Raw genomic sequence first — 25,835 nt, forward strand, 5'->3', positions numbered from 1 at the left:
CAGAAGATGATTTTTGTACTTCTATATTTGCCTATAACATATAATATTGCTGTGGTTCAAATTTGGCCCGAGTTGAAGTCTAGCTTCACAATAGAGAAGCCTCAATGTAATAGTTGCACCTTGCAAAAATTATGCTATGAGAGAGAGGGAGAGAGTGTGTGTATATTACTTGGATTTCTTGACCACATATTCTTGCATAATTTTCTTTTTTGAGCTCTGGGATCCTTACCAGGCTAAGGATCTAAATTCATCCGAAATCCTAAGGTACGTGGATCATTAGTTGTGTTCGCTCTAGTACCATTGTAACGGTCCAAGATCTCATCCCAAAATATTAATTGGAATGTAGCATTTGGATATCTTGACCCTATATAAATATCCAAGATTTCCTCAATATACAACTGATATGGGACTAAATGCATGCTAGCATGGTTCCCACGCAATGCATAAGAGTAACTTCAAATTAGATGATTAATCTACTAGCCACTTGTTTTGGTAAAAATGCTATACGCCTTCAAGAAAAAGCCCTTTTGAAGCACTGATTCAATGACGACGTCGCATTCCAGACCAAGCATATGTACAGAGAGGCCAACAGGGCTACGGATTGGATGGCTAATGTAATTAATCACTCCGAGGGTGTCTTACAGGTTGGAGAGAAGGAACTGCCTAAAGCGCTCCAGAATTTACTGTTTTTCAACTGTTTTGGATGTATCCATACTAAAACTATATGAATCGTCCGTCCTAGCAAAAAAAAGCACGGAATTAATAAGAGCAATTAAAAATAGAGAGACAACATTGTAAAGAAAAAAAAGATAAACCAAACAATAAAATTCATTACTATCATTTTTAGAAATTACACTCTATAGATTAGATGGTACGTTGGAGCCTAACCTATAGTTTGAAACTCAAGCATGAATCCAGTTCAACTCAATATGATCGAAAGATAATAACTGAAGACATTAAAATTTTAAAATTTCTAACAATGTCCAATCTAATTTGCCCTTTGGATAAGATCCATAGCTATAACCAAAATAAATTAAGCTGTATATAATCCTCTAACATCACTCTCAGTCTACATTACTTCATAATCAATTGCTTTACCAGCCCTCCCAGCTAGCTAGCTCTCTCTCTCTCTCTCTCTCTCTCTCTATCTATCTATCTCTCTCTATCTATCTATCTATCTACACACACACATACATACATACCAATTAGCTAGCATATAAATAAAATAGGACTATTGATAAAGTCCCATGAAAGGATCAACATCAAGTTGATATTCTTTTCTAATGCCTGATCCATCTTATAGGTGGGCAAAATTTTGATTATTTTTATCATGGTTGCTGTGGTTGATCAATTGTATCATAACCTCTCCATTTAGTCTTGCTCATTCCAAAGTCCTCACCCAGTTGCTTTGGACAGGTGGAATATATTCCAACACTTTACGCAAGGTCTGGTTGGCCAAAAGACCACAGTTCCTCTACAACCCAATCATATCATCTTGAAATCTCATCCATCCATCCCTGTAAAAAAGAAAGAAAAAGCCAAAGACAGAGAAAAGCAAGCCCCAACATTACGCCGCAGTCAGGAAAAAGAAAAAGAGAACATGGGGCTCACACCAGCATCATTTCCCGATTGTTTCAAGCGTTTTCCAAATTCAACGGTCACTTTCCTTCACCGGCTCATATTAAACCATTTGTTTTCCACAGGTCAAACTCTAGCTCCAACCTAATCATTACATCGGACGGGAGTTGTATCTTTCGCGCGAAAGAAGGATTCGCCTTCCTTCGAGCGAATCCACCGTTGGATCGTGCAATGATCGCTTCCAGATCTGAGCGGATGATGAATGGAATAACCCGAAAGATATAACCCGAACCCCATATCGCCTGCCGTCTCTGGGATTCGTCGCTCGCTCCTTTATATCTCCGGGCAGCATACATGGGAACAGAACAAGGCCAGCGAGCGAGCGAGAGAGAGAGGGAGAGCAATCTAGGGTTTTGACTTCTGATCGTGGTTTTAGTGCAGCAATGGTGAACTTTGATGGATTCTGGTCGAGGACGACTCTGATCGGCCTTGGATTAGGGCAGTTCGTATCGCTTCTGATCACTTCCACGGGTTTCACCTCCTCAGAGCTCTCTAGACGAGGTCCTGTATCGCGTTTCGATTCCAAAACACGACCTCTTCTTTGGTTATAGCTAATGGGTGCTGTTTTTTTTTTATTTTTAACGTCAATGACATGTGAAGATGGGATCTTTTGCATGTTGTTGGGTCATTTCGGATTTTGTGGGTTGCTTCTTAATTGGTTATGAGTTTACGGAGTTTGGTTTGGGTTTTGTTGGATTCAGGGATCGATGCTCCGACGTCGCAGTCGTTCTTCAATTATGTGTTATTGGCGATAGTCTATGGTGCTTACATGATCCACCGGAAGAAGCCGCTCCAGGTTTCTGATCTGCCCTCTGTTTGTTTGTGAATTTTCTTTATTTTTTTCTCCAGAGTTCCAATCTTTTGGTGATAGTGGTATTGTTTTATTGGTAATTGGAAGCATATTTTATTGGTTATCTCTCATTTAGGTTTAACTGTTCTGTTTTCGTTCTTTGTGTGTGTGTGTGTTTTTTTTTTGGGAGGAGGGGTGGTTCATTGCACTGCTATGATTTTTTTAGTCTAGTACTAAGTCCCACTTATAGACAAGGATAGCATGGCACAGGGGTTGTTTTAATGTTTATGAAATAATAATAATATATAGCTTAAGTTTGACTGGTCTTCTTGCCTGGTCATTAGAATGTATTGGTTTTAGTCTACTTGAATCTAGACAAGGATAGAATAGTACAAATGGTAGCTTAAGCGTCATCACAAGGATAGAATAGACAAGGATAGAAGGTAGTTTAATATTTGTAGTTTACATCTTATTGGTCTTTTTGCTTAATCATTAATATGTATGGTTTTAGAATACTAGTAACATCCACCTCTCTCTCTCTCCCTCCCTCCCATGTGATGAATGTTTGGATTTGTATGTCTCTCCATGTGGGGGCTTTGGCAATTGATATTAATCAAGATATATCTGTAGTTAGAACCAAGGTTCGTTGAACCGGATGGAACCATCCGATTCCGTCAATTTCTGGCCGGTTCCAACCGGTTCTGGCCACATCCAATCAACTTCCGGCCCCTAGGGGGCCGGAACCATTTTCCAATGGAGAACCGACTTGGTCGGAGACCGGGTCGGCTCGGTTCAGCAATCATTGGTTAGAACCGGGTCGGCTCGGTTCAGCAATCATTGGTTAGAACCGGGTCGGCTCGGTTCAGCAATCATTGGTTAGAACTGAGTGATTTCATATTCTTATGCACTTCAGTTGTGTGCAGTAAACATTAATATCTGTAGGGATGAAAGGTGTAACTTTGGCAGTATACAACCACTCTGTAGAAGGTTTGGTTACTTTTTAATTCTAATGAGATAATGTTAGTTGAAAGGTGTAAACTGATTTCATGCCGGTTAGTTTATTCTCCTTTCTGTTTGCTTTAGCCTTTTTTTATGATTGAAGAGCCAGCCAAAAGAGGATTGTCAGTGTTTTTTGTTTGCATCCATTTTTTGGTGGCTGTTTACATGTGAAAATTCTGAACTGTATTTCTTTCATTAGACAGGAGAATGGCAGGGTAAATCTTTTCCTCTTTTACAATAATATAAATCATTTCTTGTCCAGATGGCCAAGGAAGATGCATGGTTTAATATATTTGTATGGCTTCAGTATTAAAGTCTCTCACTTTTCAAATGTTTACATCTTAGTAAATCTTGATGTTGCAGAAAAAACTCATTCACTGCCAATTATGTGAATTATCTATTGAGATTCTACTTTCAGTTTATCAAGAGTAGTTATTGGACATTATAGATTCTTCTTTTCAAAATAAATGCCTTTCACTTTCTGACTTCTAAATAAAACCAAATAGTTCTCTAACATCCAAAGGTTTTATGTGAATGGTAACTTTAGTTCTTGGTCAAGTTAAACCCAGAATAGCTAGTTCCTCTCATGTACTCACACAGTTATACCCATTTCCTATGTTTTGTTTTATGCAGATGAAATGGTATTACTATCTATTGCTAGGATTTCTTGATGTGGAGGCCAATTTTCTTGGTAAGCGATATTTTTATGGCGAATTACTCAAATTCTTTTACAGCTTTTTTATAATGAATTTTTATGGCAAATTACATCTTTCTTTTGGGGCGTTAGTTGGATTAACCATCATATTGCTTCATGTGGCGGGCTTCTGAACTAAATGAACTCTTCTCTATATTATAACAGCACCATTATTTCCCCTTCTCTGGTCTGATTTATCTGGTATTTGTAGCTAAACAAATATTTGAGCTAGATAATCAGGAGTTCTCATCTTGAATTATGACCATTAAGTTCCGAACCAACAATCTGGGCTCTCTGTGTAATATTGCACCAACATTTTGAATGCTCCCCATTGTTATCAAATTCTGGTACCTATTTCAAGTAACAGTTCACTTAATTTCACTTAAATTCTTGTGCTGCTTTTTTCCACTATATGACTGAAAAACAAAAATCTTTCTGCTAACTTATAATGATGAGCTGCATTATATAGAAACTACTAACTTTGTATTTTATATGTAGTGGTGAAGGCTTATCAGTACACTTCATTGACAAGTGTCATGCTTCTGGATTGTTGGGCAATTCCGTGTGTCATATTCCTTACGTGGATGTTCTTAAAGACAAAATACAGATTAAGGAAGTTTGCTGGTGTATTTATTTGTGTTGCTGGACTTGTCCTAGTCGTATTTTCTGATGTGCATGCAGCTGATAGAGCAGGTAACTAGATGCTTTACAAGTGTATAGTAAATAATTCCACAATCTGATTCCCTTTCTTGCTTATACTCTTGAATGGAGAGTTGCGTATCTCATCAATAATATTGATGGGTTATCTGCAAAATTATGTTGGTAGAATATGTCCAAAAGTTCCCTACTTTTCTTTTGGATGAAGGAATTATAAATAATTGTAAACTGATTAATCAGAATTATGATAGCAAGTCAGAAATAAGAATTAACAAAAAAACATAAACATTCAGTGGAGTGTGAGCATGATTTTGGTTATTGAACCTCAAAATGTTTCTATTGCTTTTAGAGATTAGTTTATTGGTAAACATGGAGCATAACAGTTATTTTGAATCTTTCAATCCTCATGGTCTTGCTTCATTGCGGTAAAGGAAAACAAATTCTTGGCACGTATGACATCACAAGGGTAAAATAAACAGTCAGGCCTTTCATTGACTTATATAATCCTATGAGTTGTTTTATCAAGAACCAACCTTTGGTGGTTTAGAGTTGAGACAACAATTATCTATAGCTGTATTCTTAATTTGTTCATTCAGTTATGCATCAGTTTATCTTAGTTTTCATCTCCCTTTCTGATGGCATTCAGGAGGAAGCAGCCCTATAAAAGGAGATATGCTAGTAATTGCTGGTTCCACACTTTATGCAATTAATAATGTTAGCGAGGTATGTTATTCAACATTTACTTAGTGATAAAAGCTAATGTTTTCTCAAGCAGGTTTATAGAAAAGATTTGGTTTTTTTCTTATATATGTACAGATATGTTTGGATTATGTCAATAGAATTGTTTGTTTTCCTCTAACACATTTTTCTATTAATAAGAAGTAAACTTAACATATTCATCACAAAATTCGGTATGCATGTTGATGAATTGTAGATGTGCATAAAACACATAATAAACACTTTATTGTTATCTACTTGTATTTTAACTCAGTTTTGGGAGTACATGCTTGTATTCTGCCTGGTATCCATGGAAACTTTCTAGTTTATACTCACTAGGTGGTGGCAACTGATCCAGTAAAGTTTCGTTTGGGTTGGTCAAATTTCAGGTCGAGTTAGGAAGGCCCATAACCCATATCCAATCCACTTGCAATCAGGTTGAAAAGAGTAAACCGATGGTCAACCCATCTATTTTAAATGCACATATACCCAGTCCACCAACTCAATTTTGTCCTCACTTATTAGTTTTGTACCGTAAAACGTGAAAGCAAAATGTTGTTGGGAAAGAGGGGTTTAGGTTAGGTGTCAAAATAAAGTGAGAGAGAAGGAAGAAGAAACTAAAATGGGGAAGAAAACAACGTAAGTTCTAAACATGCCACTGCTCCACCTTTTCTATTAACTACAGAATCATAAGAACCAAGTCTTCATTAGCGTATGGTCCACCACAATATAACCACTACCCTAGGGCTCATATGTCCAGGTTCTTAAGGTTTTGTCCAGTCCATAATGACCAGTTGGTTTTGGAGGCCAAATTCTACGCCGATCCATCTTGGTTTCAGATAATCCAAAGCTGTCTTGATTATAAAAACCCTAACCTGAACCCATGTATTTTAGGCAGTTTGGCTGTTCCAGGCCAAAAATTGCCAGCTGAGCTCTCACTAATATATTAATAAAATAGTTTAGTGATTACCTATGGATTGTTTGACTTGCTTCCTGTATGCTAGCTGACCTGCTAGAGATGTTTATTGAGATATTTTGTTTATTTCTGATATGTTCTTGGGTTTGATGTTTCTTGTCGGTTGCTCTGGTTTTGGCTTTAGCTTTCCTGACCCTTAGTTCTTTGCACTAAAGTTTAATACCAAGTAAAGAGGGATATAGTGTTTTTTGCACATGTTAGAAGGTTTAATCGTGTTCATTTCTGCTTCCACCTATAACTGTCAGTAGCATTTTTTTTAAATAATTTATGAGCATGGAGACAATGTAATGATATGACATGATAATAAGCATCATTATCGACTTATAATTATAGTCTTTAAACTTTTTTCAGGAGTTTCTTGTGAAGAATGGGGACAGAATTGAGCTGATGGGAATGCTAGGTGTTTTCGGAGCAATAGTCAGTTCTTGTCAAATGTATCCTCTTTCCTTAGGCTTATCAAATACAGGGTATTATCAAATTTAAAATATATACTGTCTTCAAAGACCCATGACAGCATGCTTTTAACAAGCCCATAGCATACAATTATCAACTATAGGAGTCATCCATTTTTGATCTTTCATCATTAAATCATGAACTTGTTAAGGACCTATGATGTATAGTAAACAGTCATACTCGGACTAATTTAAGATAAGTTTTAAAGCACCAATGCAACTTTTTACAAGTTTTATCTTTAAGCTTAATTGGGTGCTGAGTCTATATATGTGAAATTGGGCAAGCAGATCTTGGTCAATAACCTGCTTCACTGAGTAGCGAAGTAATATTCAAAGCAGTAGAATGGCCATTCCAGCAAGTGGTCATGTACAATTTTCCAGACTTACCCCATGCGCAATGTGACAATGTAAAGAAATCTTACTTTCCAAAAACAATAACTGACTGTGATCAAGTCAGAAACTATGCCAATGACTCCTCTAAAAGGAAAGAAAAAGATTACTTATGGCTTTCAGCAAGCCCTTGTAATCATAGCGACAACTGACTTCCATTTTCCTTTCTAATTGATGATTGCTAGAGAAGGAATATTAAAGTACTCCAAATTTTTGACTTCTAATGCAGGTTCCAATTCCTTTGCCATTAAAACTTGTAGGTCATTTCAACAGAATATATACCGCACAAAAAAAATTTGAGCAGATTTATTGAAAGATGTATCTAAACCACCCTTGAAGTATGTAAAAAAGAACTTGATCTATCAAGTAGGTAAATGAATTTGGCATAAGCTTTCATTTTGCATTTTTGATATGGGAAAAGCTTTTTTTGTATTTTTGATTTGATATCAGATTAGGCTTTTGTTCGTCTAATTTGTAGATGTTACTTGGATTCAAATAGGTTGCTACTTATCCTAGAAATAGAGAAAGAGGACTTTATATGTCATTTGAAAAACTGAGCTCCCTATTCTTCTATATACGTCAATCATGGTTTCCACAGTTGTCTTTGGCATGTAAATGCTGGGCTAGTGTCATCACCAGACACTGGGTCAGTATCGACACTTAGTGAGCTGCTTAGCTTTGAGCCAAAATGGCAATTATCCTTTCTTTCTTTTTTTTCCCCTTTAAACAATGCCTTAGCAAACACAAATTTAGAGTTTTGAGTCTATTGCATTCTCATGTTTTGATTTGCATACGGAATTGTATACCTCTTACTTTCAAAAAAGATAATTTTTTGTTCGGTGCTGTAACGTGTTCCTTAAGTATTCTTCCAGAAGCATATTCGAGCGAAATGAGCTTAAATCTATCCACTGGACAACTAGTGCGGTAAGTTTCTCTCTCAACCCCCCCCCCTCCCTCTCCTTACTAATCTATAAGCACACAAAAGTTTTAGCATTTGAGGTAACAATTTATTGTATTTTAATTTGTGGTATGGTCTTAGAATCTGTGGCATGATCAAAAACCTATATATTTTTATCGGTTCCCCTTTTTTGAGAAATATGGTGGTGTTGCCCCCCACCAGGGTTCAAACTCTGGAGTCTAGTCGATGCCAACCAGCTGAGATAAGACACTTTGACAACTTATTTGGCATCAACTTCCTGTTCGTGTCTGGCTATTTCAGGAACCAATTGAGATTGATATAGACCAAGATCCGCCGTACCGGTACCGGTCGGCGTACCGCTGGCCGGCCGGACCGGTACGGTACCGGTCCGGTAGGGTACCGGTCCGGTAGGGTACCGGTACCGTACCGGCCCGGTAAGGCGTGGCGTTGTGGTTGTTTTGAAAAAAAAATTGACATACCGGTGCGAACTGGCCGGTTCGCACCGGTACGATGCCAGTACCAAGCGGTACCGGCTGGTACCGACCGGTACAGACCATATACCGGTCGGCTCTCCCAAAAAAACATCCGGTACCGGATTCCACGCAGATCCGGTACCGGTCTAGGGCCGGACCGGTACGTACGGGCTCGTACCAGCCGGTATGGGCCGGTACGACAGACCATATGATAGACCTTATTAGACAGGTTTCGTTGTGACATCACTATGTTAACAATTAGGGGGTAGAAATTTAGCATAGATGTTTCTGACTGCAGAGGCCAAAGAGTTTTTATCAGTTGGAGTTAGAAAGCTTCCATTGGAGTTAGAAAGCTTCCATTTTTCTTGTCTTTTTTTCTTTGCACTTATTTGAGTTATCCAATGTCACACTAACATGAAAAGTTGTTTGATTTTGGTTCTGAACAACATCTTTTCTAATTTCTAACTCATTATGCCAGCAAATTTCTTGTTCTCAAATTTACAAAGCAAGGTTTTAAAGATACACAAATGGGAATCTTTGTCCACATCCATAAATAATGAGAACCTTCTAATTCTACTCTCTTGTTAAGCATGCTGAGTAGCTGCAGTGTGTTGCTCTTGGCATAATGTTTGAACTTTGAATCCAGATTTTCTTATACACATATACAATCATAGAGATTTTTTTGACAACTTTGCAGATAGAATGAGATAGAAAGCTAGCAAGTAACAACTATAAGCAATTTGGCATTAGTCTGAGCTGTCTGAAGCTTTCCAATATATGGATGTACTGCATTTGTTGCATGTTCCGACATGTGTTATGTTGGCGGAAGTATGAGACTGACCTGACTGAAAAGGATTCCATTACATTTAAAATTGGGAGAACAAATGGTTTTAAAAAGAAAGATGTACTTGTTATATACATTCAGTCAAGGATCCTGAAAACAACAGGTGACATCGCAACTGGATATCTACGCATCCTTCTGTTTTCTATATGATTAAAGGAAATGAAATGATGAGATTTCTGTGAAGGTGACCCCTGAGATATGCCGGCCTCACAAGAATCTAATCCTGCTCCATGGAAGTTGCTAGGTAAATAGACTGAACATTGATGACTGCTGACAATACCCAGATCAATTTTGTAGGTTAAATATACATTATAATAGAACTGTCGCATAGTTTGATTTTTGTGTGTTCCTTAATAGGTTGTGGTTGGTCAATCATATTTCATTTTTTTGTTCTCCAGAACCCCATAAACCAGATGGTGTAAAGAAAATATATACCTAGACTGTGGCTGTAATCTGACATTGTACATTTCACTCTCTCCTTTTAGTGCTGATCTATGGTTCACAATGTGAATGAGGTTATTATGGAAAGGTTTGTTGTACAATGGGTTCAAAGTTCAGTATTACCTTAAAATTGTACTTAATCCATTTTAGTTTGGCATTACATCACATCCAGCAGAGCTCAGAATTTTCTCGAGAACTTGGTTAACCTTCTAATTGTAGATTTACCTTTTCATGATTATATGGTGTCAGACAATTTATCATAAAGCATGCTAGTTGTGTATCTTCTGGTATGTAAACCTGACCTGAGTGATACTCTCATAAACTAGGATAATTAACATATTATGAGAGTAGAACTTGTTGTATCCAATCATAAAAAAGCTTGGAGGAATGAAGATTTAGCGATCTTTATAATTAAATTGCTGGAAATAATCATGATTGCATCTTGTTGATGAGAAGACTTTTGGAGGGGTAAGTTGGGTGGTAGTGGGAAAAGTCTTGTGAGTAAAGCAGTAGGAATATCTGGGACAGAAGGGTGGACAAAAATGCCTGGATCTTCAAGGACAGAAGGGTGCACCCGAGGATAGTAGTGGATAGAACATTCCTCTATGTTGCGGAGGTTACCAATTAAGGATCGCTGAACTAGTACCGGTAGGTATACTGGTCGGCCATCGGACCGGCCGGTACCGAACCGGTCACCTTAACACAACGCGCGCGCCGTGGCACCGGAGTTGGTGCGAAACGGTGGTTCGCACGATTCCTAGCCATACCGAACGGAATAGTCCGGTTCGGTCCGGTACGCATCTAGTATTGGCCTGATACCGCTGGGTTCCGGCCTAACCGTTTTTTAACACCGAACCGGACCGGTCAGAGACCGGACCGGTTCAACATTCCTTGTTACCAGTACTACTGCGGTGGTTTACCTAGGTCGGCTAGGGATATTTGGAACTCTCACTCAGCTTTGTATCGACCAGGATTGCTTTTGCCTTCTTAGAGCCTCCACCTTCTAGTTTTTTTAAGGTAAATTTTGATGACAGTGTTTCTTAGGATGGAGGCAGAGAAGTGGGCTTTGTGATCAGAGATCATGACTCCAGACTCGTCGTAGCTGGAGGTCGATGTATCTTCGATGAGACTGACATCGGAGCAGAGCTGAGAGCTGCATGGGAGGGCATCACCTATGCAAGGTTAGTTCTGGGTGCAGACAACATCTACCTTGAAGGAGACTCGGTTACGGTGATCGAATGGATTTAAGGCCAACACAGAAATGATGATTGGCACCCACTGCTTCGGGACATATACAGGCTCTTGAGGGGGTTTGGCTTCTTTCAAGCCACTTATGTTTATCGAAAGGCAAACAATGTTGCTGATTAGGTCGCCTTCTATGCTACACATCATTTTGGAGAGATCCTCTGGGAGAGTCACGAGTCTGTTCCTTTCCCTCTCCGTCAACTTTTCTTTTTTGATCTTATTGGTTGTACTCATGCTCGATTAGTGTGAGTCACCGTCGTATCAAAAAAAAATAAAAGCAGTAGGAATACACAGACTGTATGATTAACAAGGAACCCTGTATTGCTATGACTTCATTCAGGGATGTAAGGGTTATTAACAATTATTTTTGGTATTAGAATTTAGGTTACCCAACGTTTACCTTTGTCATGGACAGTCTTGGTAGGAAAGCTCTAAGGATCTTTTGATAGACAACATGATGAGTGGAATAAACTTGACACAATGTTGGAATCTCCACAAGCTTCTAATTATTGTTATTCAACACAAAATTGTGAGTGAGCTGAATTATAAAATTTCCAAGTTAGTAGATTTGAGGGTGTACATTAAAGGCAAGGCGTCATGGCACTGATAACTCTTTAGGTCATTAAAAGCATAATATCAAATCATCAGCAGCCCGAGAACTTTGCCAAGCACATGAAGAAGACATGAAGGAGAAGATGCCATCAATTTTAGCATCCAGAAAATTTTCCTAGTGCGATAATCAGATTATGGAAAACAAGGAGAACTTTAGGATTCAAGAAGTGAAAGAAGACTGGAAGAAGGTATATACAAGATTCCAAATTTGAAAAAATTTGGAATGAATTGGCAATCAAAATGCCACAAGAAGGGTATATACAAGATTCTAAAATGGTTGCTGAAGGTCAGGCAGTCTTGGATGACAAATCATCGGACTCATTGAAAGTTAAGGAAAGTATCACATAAGACGAGAGAAAATTTGTGGAAGTTATGAATATAATAAGGTTGCATGTGTTAGGTTTGAAGAATCTGAAGAAATTGTCACATCAAATGAAATACATACTGGTAATGTTATGTTGCTGAAGGCAACACTATCATGCACAAAGCTAACTAGGAACTTGATAAAGGGATTATTCAAAGCAATTCCACATTTATTTTACTCAAGTAAATTCATGTTTGAAGGGATTGGACAACAACTGGAGATAAGTTCTTTTCATTAGCATCATGCAACATCCAGTGTTGAGCATTCATCACCAATTAACCATTATATAGAAGATTAATCAGTGGAGCTTTGGCTTAAAAGAAGATGAGGTGAGTTCCTATGCAGTGGAAGTGAATGATGGAGATTGAGGATCGTAATGTGTAGCATCAGAGGGTTTCAGGACTGAGGGACTTTTCCTAGATTTAGTTTTAGCAGTCAATTTGCTGTATTTTCCTTTTATTTCTGGTTATATTTAATTTTTAGTGGGTTATATTAAATTCAGAGCTTAGATTAAAAGGTGGTCTTATTTGACAACTTGACGGTCCCAATGTATGCAGAAGTACTGTTCTGATACTGTTCACATGGTACTACTCATGCTATAGTAACCATGAATCGTAACATCACCTTATGGGGTTGGTTTTGGGATTAGGAAAAAATAGTTAGGGTTTCATTTTGTAATAATTAGGGGTTTGATGGTTTTATGTAATATAGTTGGATGATTGATTAATGAAGAAATGAATGAAAACTTTCGCTTCTCTTATGCGATTTTGCAATAGAGGCGTGGGACCATTCGGCCCTGGGTGTGATTTTTAGGTCTCAGAGTGAGTCCGGTATTTTCATTTCTTTTCTTTACCCTTTTCTATTTTTTTTCTCAAGTACTAACCTGTATTTCTTCTAATTATTTTTATAAAAAGCTCAGTTCAAAATTCCATAGGTGTTTCACTTCATATAAATATCAGAATTGTTCCAGAAAATTCTAGTTCTTGCTGGATTTTGATTAGTAAACCTAACTGAGGCCCTTAAGTCTTAAACCATAGTTTTGATAATAGTCATAAGGTGTCCTGTTCCTTCAAAAACATTCACTTTCTTGGTCATTTCGATTGAACACTCAAGTTTAAACCTGAAATTTCAGCAAATCATTATAACAGGCCTGCTACTGCAGCCCTTTCATTTCCCTTTTGTAGACTGTCCTGCATCTTATTGTTAATTACATAAATTGGCTTCAACTGTTAAGTGCTGGTTGTCCTCCAGTACGGATAGTGGAAGTTAAGTTGTTGCACTTGGAAAGATAGGCATGAAGTACAAGGAAGATCGTTTATGACGGTAAACTGATCTAAGCTTGAGCATGAACAAATTAAAGGTGTTTCAGAAATTGTTATTTGAGGACTTTCTTTTCTTTATGTTTTGACAATGATTTTGGTCCAACAATTATAGATAGTAGATTTGAACTTGATCCCTTGCTATACAGTTGGAGGGTGTTGGCCACCCGTGTGAGCTTTTGGTGCTATCTATTGCCTGGCCTTTCTTTAGTGATTTTGGAACTGACCTTGCATCCAAATTTCCAGCTTTCCATACAAAAGCCTTCTAAAAGTTGTAAAAAAAATCCATTAGTGTAAGAAGATACTCATCACCGAGCACTCATATGTTGGAAACCAATACATCCACATCACCAGACAATACAACAACTGGTTAAATTGATAGCCGAGTCCTCCTCACCATTTCCTTCTCTCATCTTCTATATTCAATCAAATGTACCTTAGACAAGGATTCCACAAATATAGGGATTTAGTTAGAATCTCTAGAGTAAAAAACAAAAAATATAATTTACAGATGAGTTCAGTTTTCACATGGTTATAGTAACTTGGGTATTGCCTTAAATATGCCCTAAATATAAATTATTGACAAAGATAATTGTGATAATATTGAGCTTTATTCTCACAGGCAATAGTAATACTCTAAGTGGCATTTATTGTTGTTACGGTCAAGGATCGCTGAACTGGTACTGGTAGGCATATCGGTCGGCCACCGGACCGGTTTGGTACCAGTTCGGATTGGTTCGAACCGGTACCAAACTGGTACCACTGGTTTGGCCTCGAAAAGCCTAAAAAAATTTAGTCTAGCCGGTACGGGTCAGTACGGGCCGGTATAGACTGGTACGGGCCAGTTCGGGCTGAACTGGTCAGTACTGGCCTGTTCAGCATACCATGGTTATAGTATAGATGATACTTACCTAATCTCCTTCTATTTGCATCAGTAGTCTTAGACATGATGTGTTGAGAAGCATTAAAAATAAATTTGCCACTTATATTTGATAGTGTTATAATGATGTACAATGGATCGTCCTTTTTTATTACGATTAAGTCTGAATTCCTGGAAAGGGTGTGTTGTACCAATAGTTTTTCGAACATATTAAAATCTTTATCTGCCAATACAATATTTTTCATACAGAGTTTTGAGGTTTATGTCTTCCTCAAATTTGATTTCAGGTGCTACCATTTATTGGATTTTCATTGGCAATGTTTATGTTTTACTCTACTGTCCCAATCTTACTAAAGGTATGCTCAGAAAGCTGCTTTACTCATCTCATGCTGTTTTTTGTTGCACTGAACAGATGACTTAGGGTACGACAAGTTATGTGTGCTGTTCTGACATATGAGGTCATGAATATATGTAACTTTAAATGGAGGCTTGCTAATCAGCCACACTTAACAAACTAACAATGGAACTGAAAACAACAAATATTCCACCTTGAACAACATAGGATAGGGACTCTCTCGAATGTGGCAAAATATGCTTGGTAAGCACTTTTTTGCTTCAAAAGAAGTATTGAAATATAATGTGATGAAAGTAATCAAAGCCAAGTTCATCATTTGTATGGAAAATTACCCCATTAATAAAAGATTTATATGCTCCAACTTAAGAAATAGGAACTGATGAACATAAAAAACTTATAAATTGAAAAAACAACTCCATATTTGACTTATCAAGAAGGTACTTTACAATTTTACTCTATTGAAACATTTTACATTATGTGCTGCATCTTTTATCACATATACCAGTCGTATAAATGTATAAATTTATTTCAGTTAAAGTATAAATTATGAGGGTTGGATGACTGCAAATGTTATGAAACCAATTATCTGATGTCAAGGAACTTGGAACTAGGTTTGGGTTTAGGCTGATGAATAGGAAGAGAGGGGAAGAACAACAGAGACCTATAACTAGTGAGACAGAATACAATATTATCTTTTAGAAATTTCATGGTAAAGTGGGATAGATTAAGTTGTCTGATCTTAACATGGGCAATAATGCTGTTTATCTTCAAGATTGATTTCAGGTTAGCTTCTTTCTCCTTTTTTTCAGTAGAGTTGTGGTTATGCTAGAGCTGTAGATAACTATATTATATAGACATTCCAGGTAACCATTTATGTAGTTATATTCTGGCCTCATATGAGTGTGACATTTTAGGTGATATAGCTGTATCTTGTTTCATCTTATTGGCTATTGACTGCTTTAAAAAGAAAAAAAAGAAAAAGAAATAAGGTGGTATTGTGCCACCACTGGCGATTGAACTTGGGACTTCTCCCAAGAGAAGAGGGTGCCAATCAGTTGGACTAAGTCCTGTTGGCATCAGTTGACTGCCATAAATTAAATTGCATATTTGCGACTTTAGGTCTTGATCCTTAAGTTTTACGCTGTAGCTGAAAATTATCCTATTGCATGGACTGGCTTGATCTTTATAAATTTCCACTGCATGATCTGACCCCCTCAACATTTATGCAATAGTAAAGTTGCCAACAAGTTAAATTTTTTCTGCGAACTGCTCACTCGATTGCTATTGGTTGCCAAACTATGTCAGAATAATTGGGATAATTTATATTCTTCCCACTGGACAAAGTGTTGGACAATCAAAAAGGCCTGAACTAAAGCTTTTACAGTTTTACTTCATGTCGTTGTCCAGTGACAAAGGATATTTACCTAAAGCAGAACTTTAGTAACTTTTCTCAGGTTCTGAATTGGGACAGGGGTTAGCTTTTGATCTCCTCACTTTTCCTAGGGCCATTAGTCGAAACTCTTGATTATACCGATATCTCCATTCTCCAATCCACAATCAAACCCACTTGAATCTGACTTAGTATCTTTTTCTATTTTTGGGCCTTGGTAGTTGGTATAGTTTTTGGCTATCTTTAGCACATCTTTTCTCATATATGAGAGGCTTTAAGCATTATTGGAACCCTTCCTTTCGCTTCTTTCATATAGCACTCTTTTGAGTGTCAAGAGGCTTTTTGTTTCTCTCTTCTGGCTAATAACTTGCTCAACTTTTACTGTCATTGTTCTTTTAAATGTTTGAGTGTGAGCAACACAGGTGATGCTCGAGCTTGGCTCAAAATTCTGTTGGCTTGTTTTAGCTCAGCTCAATTACAATTTATTACCTAACTTCTAAGTTGAAGCTTGACTTGACTAGTGAATAGGTAATTCAAGGGATTGGCAAGAGTCGAAATTAATAGTTTAGATATCATTTGATAGTTTGGATATCATTTGAGCTAATCTCATTTTTTGGATCTCAACCTAACTGTTGAAATATTTAAATGCTAATACTTGCTTTGGCTGTTAAATTGGGATTTATTAGCTGAGATAAGTTCTTCTTCCTATATACTCATTTGTGTTCTTGTGTATGTTTGTCTACAAGTTATGCAATTGTCAAGATTTGATCCAAACTGCAGAGCTTACATCTCAGGCTCAAGCTTGGCTTATTTACTAATTGAGAAAGCTTTTATAAAGCTAAAACGAAGCTAGTCATAAATGACTTAATTAAAAACCCTAATTGTCTAAACTTCCTCGCACATCTCGATGCGTACTTTTAACTTTATGCCAATTAACTTGATGTTGGCAGATAGTACATCCGATCAAATCATGGTCTGCCGTACCGGCCGGTACGGGCCGGTACGTACCGGTCCGGCTTGGGACCGGTACCTGATCAGCGTGGAATCCGGTACCGGTAGTTTATTGTTGAAGAACCGGTACGGGACCGTACCGGTCCGGTCCGCCACCGGTACGCCGACCGGTACCGGTATGACGGACCTTGGATCAAATCTTTGGTTTTTGCAACTAGGTCATGTCCTTAATATTGCCATTCATGTCAACTTCAAGATGCATGACCTTTGGGGTCATCTTGATTGTGTGGATGTTGACCTTGCTTTAATTGTGATATTAGGAAAGGAGTCAAAATCAAAGTACCAGTACTGAATTGATGGACAATCAGTATGGTATGGATCATAGCATGTACTATATTGACAAAGTGCATCGACCGACATGCTTTTGTATGGCGTATATGCCCTTAGTAAAGCCAATTGGCCTCCATTTTTTTTTCTTATATTTTATTATTTTAATGCTATGCTTTTGACAAAAATATGGAAAGTGTGTTTATTTAATTGCCCTAGTTATATTATATGATGTGTCGAAGTTTTCCGATTGCTTATATATCTTGTAACAATATTGACAAAGCACATCGACCGATATGCTTTCATATGGCTGTGCCCCTGGTACAGCCTATTGGCCTTCAACTTTTCTTTTTTTACTTTTCTCTTATGTTTTATTATTTTAATGCTATGCTTTTAACAAAAAATATTATAGGTGTGTTGGTTTTATTGCCTTAGTTATCCTATATGATGTGTGTCGAAGTTTTTCTATTGCTTATATATCTTGTAACATTACATAGCATGCAAAATACAATAAAAACATATATGGGACAATTGAAACGCAAAGCTTAGAAACCAGTGACCCGGACTGAACCACTATGGCAGCCGGGACATTGCTTCCTAGTTCAACCGCGGTTCAGCTATAAGTAAACTGGTCAACATCCTAAAACATCCAGAACCAATTCATTCTTCCTCTGTTCCAGAAGCTTCATTACTCATTTCTTTGACCCATTCTTCTACATTCCTGTCATCTGAATTGAGAACCATCCTGCTTCTCTTTGCACGCACATTTGCAATTCTGGGTTTTTAGGCAACCCAACTCAACAAGGGGTTCGGGTGGCGGGTCGACTTGGTCGACCCGTTTGGATATCTAAATACTGGGTGCAATTGAGTTAGTGAATCATGGGATAGATTGATGTTGAAGATTATCAAGATCAAAGATAAAATAATCTAATATTAGCATACAAAACGAACTATACATTTCTAAACTATGACACAGAATTGTAGTCCGTTGTCTCAATGCCTTATAGAGATATGCTTAATAATGGAAATGCAATAACCCTTCCCATACTAGAGAAATATATATGTACATGTACGTGTAACACTTCAATAAAAATATTTTGTTGTTGAAGCTTTAAGTAGTGTCATTTTAGGTAAGATGCTACCACATGCTATTAACAGGGAACGGCTGATTTGCACACAGTTGCAAACACATAAAGACATACTAGACATCCTTACCTAGCTGTTTTGCTGATATTCAATGTACATAAATTATTGGCTTACATATCACATGAATGTGGTGAACGAGGGGACAATATCACATGAATGCACGCACCTGGCTTTTGTCTCTAGTTAATCAATTTAACGCATAATTGCAAGGCATTATTGCAATTTTTGTGATTAATACGCAAATTACAGGAGACATAAGATAAACACAGTTGTGGAAGGCAGAAACTGCAAGCAGTTCCTTCTTACTCTTGTTACCTTGCATTTTTGCTGGAACACTAATCTCTCTTTTCTAGATTTTATTTTTTATATTTACAGGTTTCTTGTCACTTGCAACATTTGCTTTCAATTCAATACAACTGCACAATTATATGTAAATAAACTTAGTCAAGCGAAAATCAAAAAGAGACCAAGCTATTCTTACTATTATAAATCATCAGGAATTTGCGGCATCATCTGTTTTGCCTTATTTTTTTGGTGCAGATGAGTGGGTCAACAATGCTAAACCTTTCACTGCTAACCTCGGACATGTGGGCAGTTCTCATCCGCATATTTGCTTATCATGAAAAGGTTGTCAATTATCCCCATGCAGTATGCGTAATTTGTTTGATGAAAACAAGCTTGTAGTATGAAAGTGGTGCGGCTTTATGTTTTCTTGCAGGTTGATTGGATGTATTTCATCGCTTTTGCAGCTGTTGCAGTTGGGCTTGTAGTCTATTCAGGGTATGGAAAACTAGATAAATTTTTTCCATTTTTCACTAACCTTTTCCTATGCAAGCCAAATAAAAAAGATTGTCACCCTTGGTTGGCATTCTAAATCCAGATGCTCGGAAGAGGATGAAATGAGAGCCCAGGTTGCTGAGGCTGGTGATGCACAGGGAACGAAGAGGGATGAAGAGGCTGCAATGGATCATTTGGATACTACCACATGTGGGAGCTCAAGAGCTGTAGATGGTAAACATTAATACTCATCAAGTATCTCTGATTTTTCTACAATAATCATTGGAAGTTAAGAAGGCTGCCAAGAAAACTGAGCCTGAAGAAAGGAGAGCTTTGTGAAGGGTCCTTACCACTCTCTTGTCAGCGGGGAGCAATGAAAAGCAGCAGCGACTGTCTTTGATGATGAATCGTGAAGAAAAGATGCCTGGCAGTTCCAATAAAACTGTTTCAGCAGATTTTGCAGTTGTGCATACTTCCATGAAAATTATATGTTCCATGAGTGCACTGTCATCTTGTCAGCCATTGTAGGGACATGGTCCTCCAAATTTTTTGAGGAATTATTTATTATTCATAAATTTGACATTGGCTTCATAGGTTTTCAATTTATTCCCACATAATTATCATTCACACTGTTTAATCCAGTCATCCATTTAATTATTCATGAATTGTTCATGAAATATGTATCAATTATTGATTGCATGATGCTGTGCCTTGTTGCTCCACTTGTGTATAATCCATCATTTTTTTTGGTACAATTTGTAATCCATCATTTTTAGTGCTTTTTTTTCTTTTGTTATATGCATTGACATATAAATGAATCAATATCAGAGAATATATTGTATCTACATTTTCTTTTTTCTTTTTTTCTTTTTATATTCTCTAAACTCTTCGACTTTCATTGTCCATCTGATCAGAAATTTTCATTCTCCAGGCAAGCTTTACAAAGAATGAACATTGTATCATCAGTCAATTTTTTCACTTTAGTTTAAATAGTACTGTTGGGTGATATCTAATTAATATCAAAAGCCTATAGATTTTGAAGGCATGATGGCTTCCAGGTTGTTCGGCTAAATTCTTCCTGAGCATATTTTCTGGTACTCCCACACTAGCCTCCTGCCTTGGCTTTTAAGTTTCAAGCAAAATTGTTGAAAACCATTTCATGTTAACCTTCTAATGCCAACTGCCACAATTCCTTGAACTTAATACCTCTCTCTGGTGCGATCTGTGTATATTCTACCTGAGGGCATAATGATGATTTTCTCTTAACCATCTGAAATTTTTTGAGAAATTCACAGGTTTTTCCTCGGCTCAATGATTCATAATTATATATGGATAATTAAATTAATCATTATCTTTTCTATTACTATTGAGGGGGGAAATTCATAAAACAAACCATGTTTTGCTGATCCATGATTGTTTTTGCATTGATGAAAAATGTATAAATTGTCACCCACTGTATATAGTTTTTTGTGAACTACTGGTGAGAACTCTGCATTTTTCCCCCTGAATTCCAATTATTTGTCCCAATCTGACTTCTTCTACCCAAACCTGTGTCATGCGTGAGAGATTGAAACCAATTATGCAATGCAGAGTACTTCATCAAACCCCATACCAATCTTTACGGTTACCATTTGAAGGTGAAACTTCTAAATTCCATGGAACTCCATGAAGCATACAGATGGGCTCATTTTATAAGTTCAAAACTCAACAAAATGTGGCCATGCGTGAACTACTAGTAAATTTGAATACAAAAACAAAATTCAGTTTATATGATGTCCGTAGAATGAATGAAATAATACCCAATGAACATGTGAATCACAAGCCTCGCAAACTAAGCATCTTGAACCCAGAGAGGCTACATTAACTGTGTATGTCTCCACTTGATCAAGTTTTTCCAATCAGCCCTCTTCAACTACAGCAAAATGGTTAGGCAAGTCTGCCTGCTAAACTCCTAAATTTTACAGTCAAAAATGGCTCCAATGGAGCATACAACATAAGGGGTATAGCAGGGCTTGCATTTCACCTTAATAGCTTGCAAGCAATACATAGTTGAAGAAATGGCTACAGAAATAAGTTATGAAGATAAATTAGAAGCATCTATGATTGAAAGCCAATTGCAAACTATATGCATTGTTAATGGAGAAGAGGAAAAATGTCCATCTAGGAGCTGCCTGCTTCATGAATTCCATGTTCTTTTAAATGTTCCATATATTCTGATAAGCAAAGAAACGTCAGCAAAGAAATTAAGGCACCAAGCCAGCTGCTGGAAGGTCCAAACAACTTTAATCAGAGCCCACATCAACCCCCTTATTCTTCAAGAATTCCTTGGCCTCTGCGATATCCTGCATGACAAAGATAAGTTTGCATCAGAATGTGTGATAACACTGGTAATATGAGGAATCACCCTGCATTCCTACAATACAAAATAAAACATATGCACATGCGTGTGTGATGTCAGAGCAAAATTCATCAAATTTTGAGAACATTTTACAATCAGCTTGTAAACTAACATCAACAGAAGTGACAAGGTTTGATTAACCATATTCTGTAAGACTGTAAGTAGCTTATTTTCCTAATATGGATGAGGATTTATTTGTCAGTCTTCCATCAGGCACTTGTGGATCTCTCAATGCATGTGAAGATGGAAGAGAAAGTGCAAGAAAGATTGGATTCATGGTGGTAGAATATCCTTTGTAAGGAGAGTGACTTAAAGGTAATCAAAGCATCACTGGACTGACAAGCCTTGCATCCATATTGCTCATCCAATTTCATGATTCCAGCTATGGTTGAGAATAAGACCGCAAAGCTACATTAAAGTTTTCATCCCTGGTTAGGGATTTAACTATAATGCATAACTTGTTCGTTAAAATTGTACATGACATGCAGCAGGTCTTGTGTCCCAAGGTCTATGTGCCTAATTCAGACTCTATGAGAGGATCAGCAAGTCTATTGTCAATGTAAGTTTGCCTGAAAAAAAAAGTGCATAAATTTTGATTAGGCCAAATTTTGAGCTTTCTGAAGTTATTTAGGATGATCATTAACTGCATATGCTCATTATTTCTGCTAATGGGCTACACATCCAATGCCTTAACTACCCATGCACATTCTACAGGAACAGATAAAGGGTATAAAACTTGTCACAAGACACAGCATTTATAAGAATAAGCCTGATTGCTTGCCCTAAGGAGGGCATTAATAATGAAAGTACAAAATATACCGTTCCAACTATATTAGAACATAGATCAACCCTTAAAACAAATAACATTCAATGAAAAGATTATTGAACCACCGAAACACATAAATAATGACAAGGATGCTACAAATGAAAATAATCCTCTGAAACTTTGAGGAAGGGCCCCCTTTTATCTCCTTTCCCAGTAGAGCAGCATATCCAATTAGTCTTTTCTTCTTCTTCTTCTTCTTTTTTTTTTTTTTTGTGTGTGTGTGTGTGTGTTGGGTGGGTGGGGGGCCTTAACAAACTAATCTACAAAAGTATTATATGCAGAATTAGGAAAATAGGACGAAATATGAGTTGAGACAAGTTATGAACCAAAGAACCTTTTGCAGCAGTACAGCTTCTTGAGGACATGTTGGAAAAAGCATTAAACCAACTCCAACCATGAGAAGACCATAGCATCCTAGCGAAACAATTAAATAGATTGGAAGCTGGAAGAAAATGGTAACATGTAAGGCAGATTTACTTAAAGAAAAGAAAAAGTAGAAAAAAGACTACCTTATAACACATAATTTAAGAAAATTTTATTTGAAACTGACCAGCCAAGTATAGCTGCGTGGGACAACTGATGTTTCCAGCAGGCCTATCCAAAATGCAGAGATAGCCACTAGCAATGCCATAATCTTTAAAACATGCTTCATTCTTTCACGGGTCAGTTGCTTCGAAGCTATTACCTATTGTAGAAGTTAAAATGATGAAGTCAATAAACATAAAGTGAAAAAAGATTTTTAATCAGAGATATCAAGGAAAAATGAACTTCACGACTACTGCCGACCAATCATTACTGCAAAAGATTCGTGATTACAGTCATAACCTACACAAATATTTTTTTCCTAATCACAATTTGCTTAAACAATTATTTTTCTTTATCATCGCCAGATGTTCATTTTTGTTTGAGTCATATCTCAATTTGGTGCATTGGCAGGACAGAGGGTTGAGTATACTAGTGAAGATTTTAGATTTAAAAAATCGGATAACTTAATTAGTGTTTGAAGGGATTAATACACGAGGATTATAATTTCAAATTTCTACAATGTTTTTTCTTTCCTTGCTTTCTTTTTCTTCGGTGACAGAACTGAGATTTAATTTGGAGTGAGTCATAAAGCAATTTTAACTTGGGCCTTTCCGACCTACACAATGGATTCAAATATACAATGATGACTGAGGCCTTGGCAAGGGGCTAAGAGTTGCTTCAAAGATCAAGCAAGAGGAATCGGTGGCCTATGACATAGAGTTTTTTTTTTTTTTTTGTTTAGAAAAAACATTACGCGAGTTTCGACCAATTAACCCAACCATACAAAAGAATTAATTCAATATTTAACGTCTTCACTTACTAATTGGATCTTTTCTTATATTTTGGTCCACGCAACACTTCATTATTATCTTTATTGTTTGAAGCACACAATGTTTGCTGATTAAAAACCCAAACTTTCAAGAAGTGCGTTAATGATTATAAAACTTTTCCTTCTAATTTTCTTTCTTCTACTGCAAGAAAGGAACACTGGAAACAATCAAAATTCCAGTTTCTCATTCTGAAATCTTCCTCCAAATTTCCGAGAATAAGAGATCACAAAAATTTACAGACTGTCACTTAAAATTCAGAGATCAATCGGAAACACGAAGAGGAATCGGTCATCCAAATCCAAAAAATGACATTTTTATATAAAATCTGATAAAATACTACTATACCTTTATCCCGGGGCGGAGGCGACGATGGATCACAAAAGGAACAAAGGCAAGGACCGGGACCCTGGATTTGTGGAGCAAAACCCTAACCCTAATCAACCATTCCAAGAGACAGAGCAATCAAGCGAGATGAATCGATTGAAGAAAAGGGATTCGATCAGGTCGTGAGAGACGCGAAGGGAGAGAAGAAGGGGAAAAAAATAAAAATAAAATGCACGGCCCCACCACGTTCATCGTGACGTGGAAGACATCCATTGGTATTTTACCATCTTTCGCTGTATGTGCTGGCACAGCGGAGCGGTAGTTGGGCCCTCGAGTTCGTCTTTTTTTCCCTCTCCGGTGCTCCTCTTGGGCCATCTCTTCACATCTCCCTCTTCTGATTTCAAGCAAGATTTCTCTTTTGATGGTTAGAGATGGCTTCCTTGTTTTATTGTATATTTGCGTCTGTCTTCAGTTTGTTTCTTAATAATAGAAAACTTCCGAGTTTTATTTTGATCGAAGGCAGATGATATTTTTTTCTTTTCTCTTTTTTTTTTTTGTACAACAACGTCTCACACACGACAGGTATAAGTATAGCCAACAAAATTAGAAAAAAAGAGATGGCACAAAGAAGAACGAGCAGACACGTAGTTCTCCTAGATGAAGCCACCAAAGTGATGAGTTTCGCAGAAGGTAATCCAGCCAGCTGCACAATTGTCTTTTCTCTGTTTTGAGGTAGATTTATTTTGGGTGTCATTATGAGTTTTTTTTTTTTAATGTTGAATCATAAATCAGATAACTATTTTAATCTTCTTATCTGTTATCTGGCTACAATTTTGCTATTTACATTATAAACCATGACTTAAAAATGAGTGAGCCTAGTTATGTTATCCACCAGCAAAAAAATTATTTCTTATACTGTGTGCACCATATGGTTGTGCACGCCATCAATCACAACCGCTTATTCCTATAGCAGTGCATCGAGATGTACACTTGATAAATGAGGCCCACAAGAACAAGCGATTGTGAGTGATGGCATGCATGGCCACATGGTGCATGTAGTGCAGGGAATAATTCTCCTACCCGTGAGAGCTCAAGGTAGGCTACATCAAACCTACATGATAAGATAGATCATTATGATGAAAATTTTTAAGTTTGATATGGAGTTGAGAAATCATTAAATGCTGAATATGTCGAGATTAATTTTCACAAGCACTATTTAGTCGATATAGTAGGGATTACAAAATAACTTTCTGTTTCGGCATAGCAGAAGCCTTTATAAAATCATTTTGAAAGAAGAGATCCATTTTTAATGTCAAGACTGCAATGAGAAGATGGCTTATCCATTTCCCTTTAACTTCAACTTTATCTAGCTCAATAAAGCTAAAAGTCAATACTTATAAAAAATTTAGTCTTAAAGATACAGCTTTGGGTTAAAACCAAGTTACCATCTAGCACACATGATGCATGTTAGTCTGGGTGGCGAACTATCTTAACAAAAAGTAAACATGAAAAAAAAAACTAGGAGCATTCAAGTGGAGTTGTGCTCTCTTAGGAAGTATTATTATCCAAGAGAAGA

At 37.1% G+C, this 25,835-nt stretch overlaps 2 protein-coding genes across 3 annotated transcripts; one reads left to right on the forward strand and one right to left on the reverse strand.

Annotated features, from left to right (window-relative positions):
• Positions 1-1,729: 1,729 nt before the first annotated feature.
• On the forward strand, positions 1,730-20,033 carry LOC103708553 (solute carrier family 35 member F1-like). Of its 2 annotated transcripts, XM_008793525.4 has the most exons (11): positions 1,735-2,139; positions 2,340-2,434; positions 4,061-4,118; positions 4,620-4,814; positions 5,425-5,501; positions 6,823-6,905; positions 8,186-8,237; positions 14,698-14,766; positions 19,120-19,206; positions 19,298-19,359; positions 19,460-20,033. In XM_008793525.4, the coding sequence occupies exons 1-11, from the start codon at positions 2,022-2,024 to the stop codon at positions 19,599-19,601; spliced, it is 1,038 nt and encodes a 345-aa protein (XP_008791747.1). In that variant the 5' UTR covers positions 1,735-2,021; the 3' UTR covers positions 19,602-20,033. The 2 variants fall into 2 exon arrangements, with proteins under 2 accessions (XP_038986800.1, XP_008791747.1); XM_039130872.1 differs by lacking the exon at positions 14,698-14,766 and having other exon boundaries at positions 1,730-2,139.
• A 1,036-nt stretch (positions 20,034-21,069) lies between these two features.
• Positions 21,070-24,449, reverse strand: LOC103708552 (dolichol-phosphate mannose synthase subunit 3). Its single transcript, XM_008793524.4, has 4 exons — positions 24,281-24,449; positions 23,131-23,265; positions 22,915-23,022; positions 21,070-21,698 (listed from the first exon to the last, which is right to left on the reverse strand). The coding sequence occupies exons 2-4, from the start codon at positions 23,230-23,232 to the stop codon at positions 21,639-21,641; spliced, it is 270 nt and encodes an 89-aa protein (XP_008791746.1). The 5' UTR covers positions 23,233-23,265; positions 24,281-24,449; the 3' UTR covers positions 21,070-21,638.
• Between the last annotated feature and the right edge of the window lie 1,386 nt (positions 24,450-25,835).

The sequence above is a fragment of the Phoenix dactylifera genome, chromosome 10 (assembly GCF_009389715.1).
Source record: "Phoenix dactylifera cultivar Barhee BC4 chromosome 10, palm_55x_up_171113_PBpolish2nd_filt_p, whole genome shotgun sequence".
Taxonomy (NCBI): Eukaryota; Viridiplantae; Streptophyta; class Magnoliopsida; order Arecales; family Arecaceae; genus Phoenix; species Phoenix dactylifera.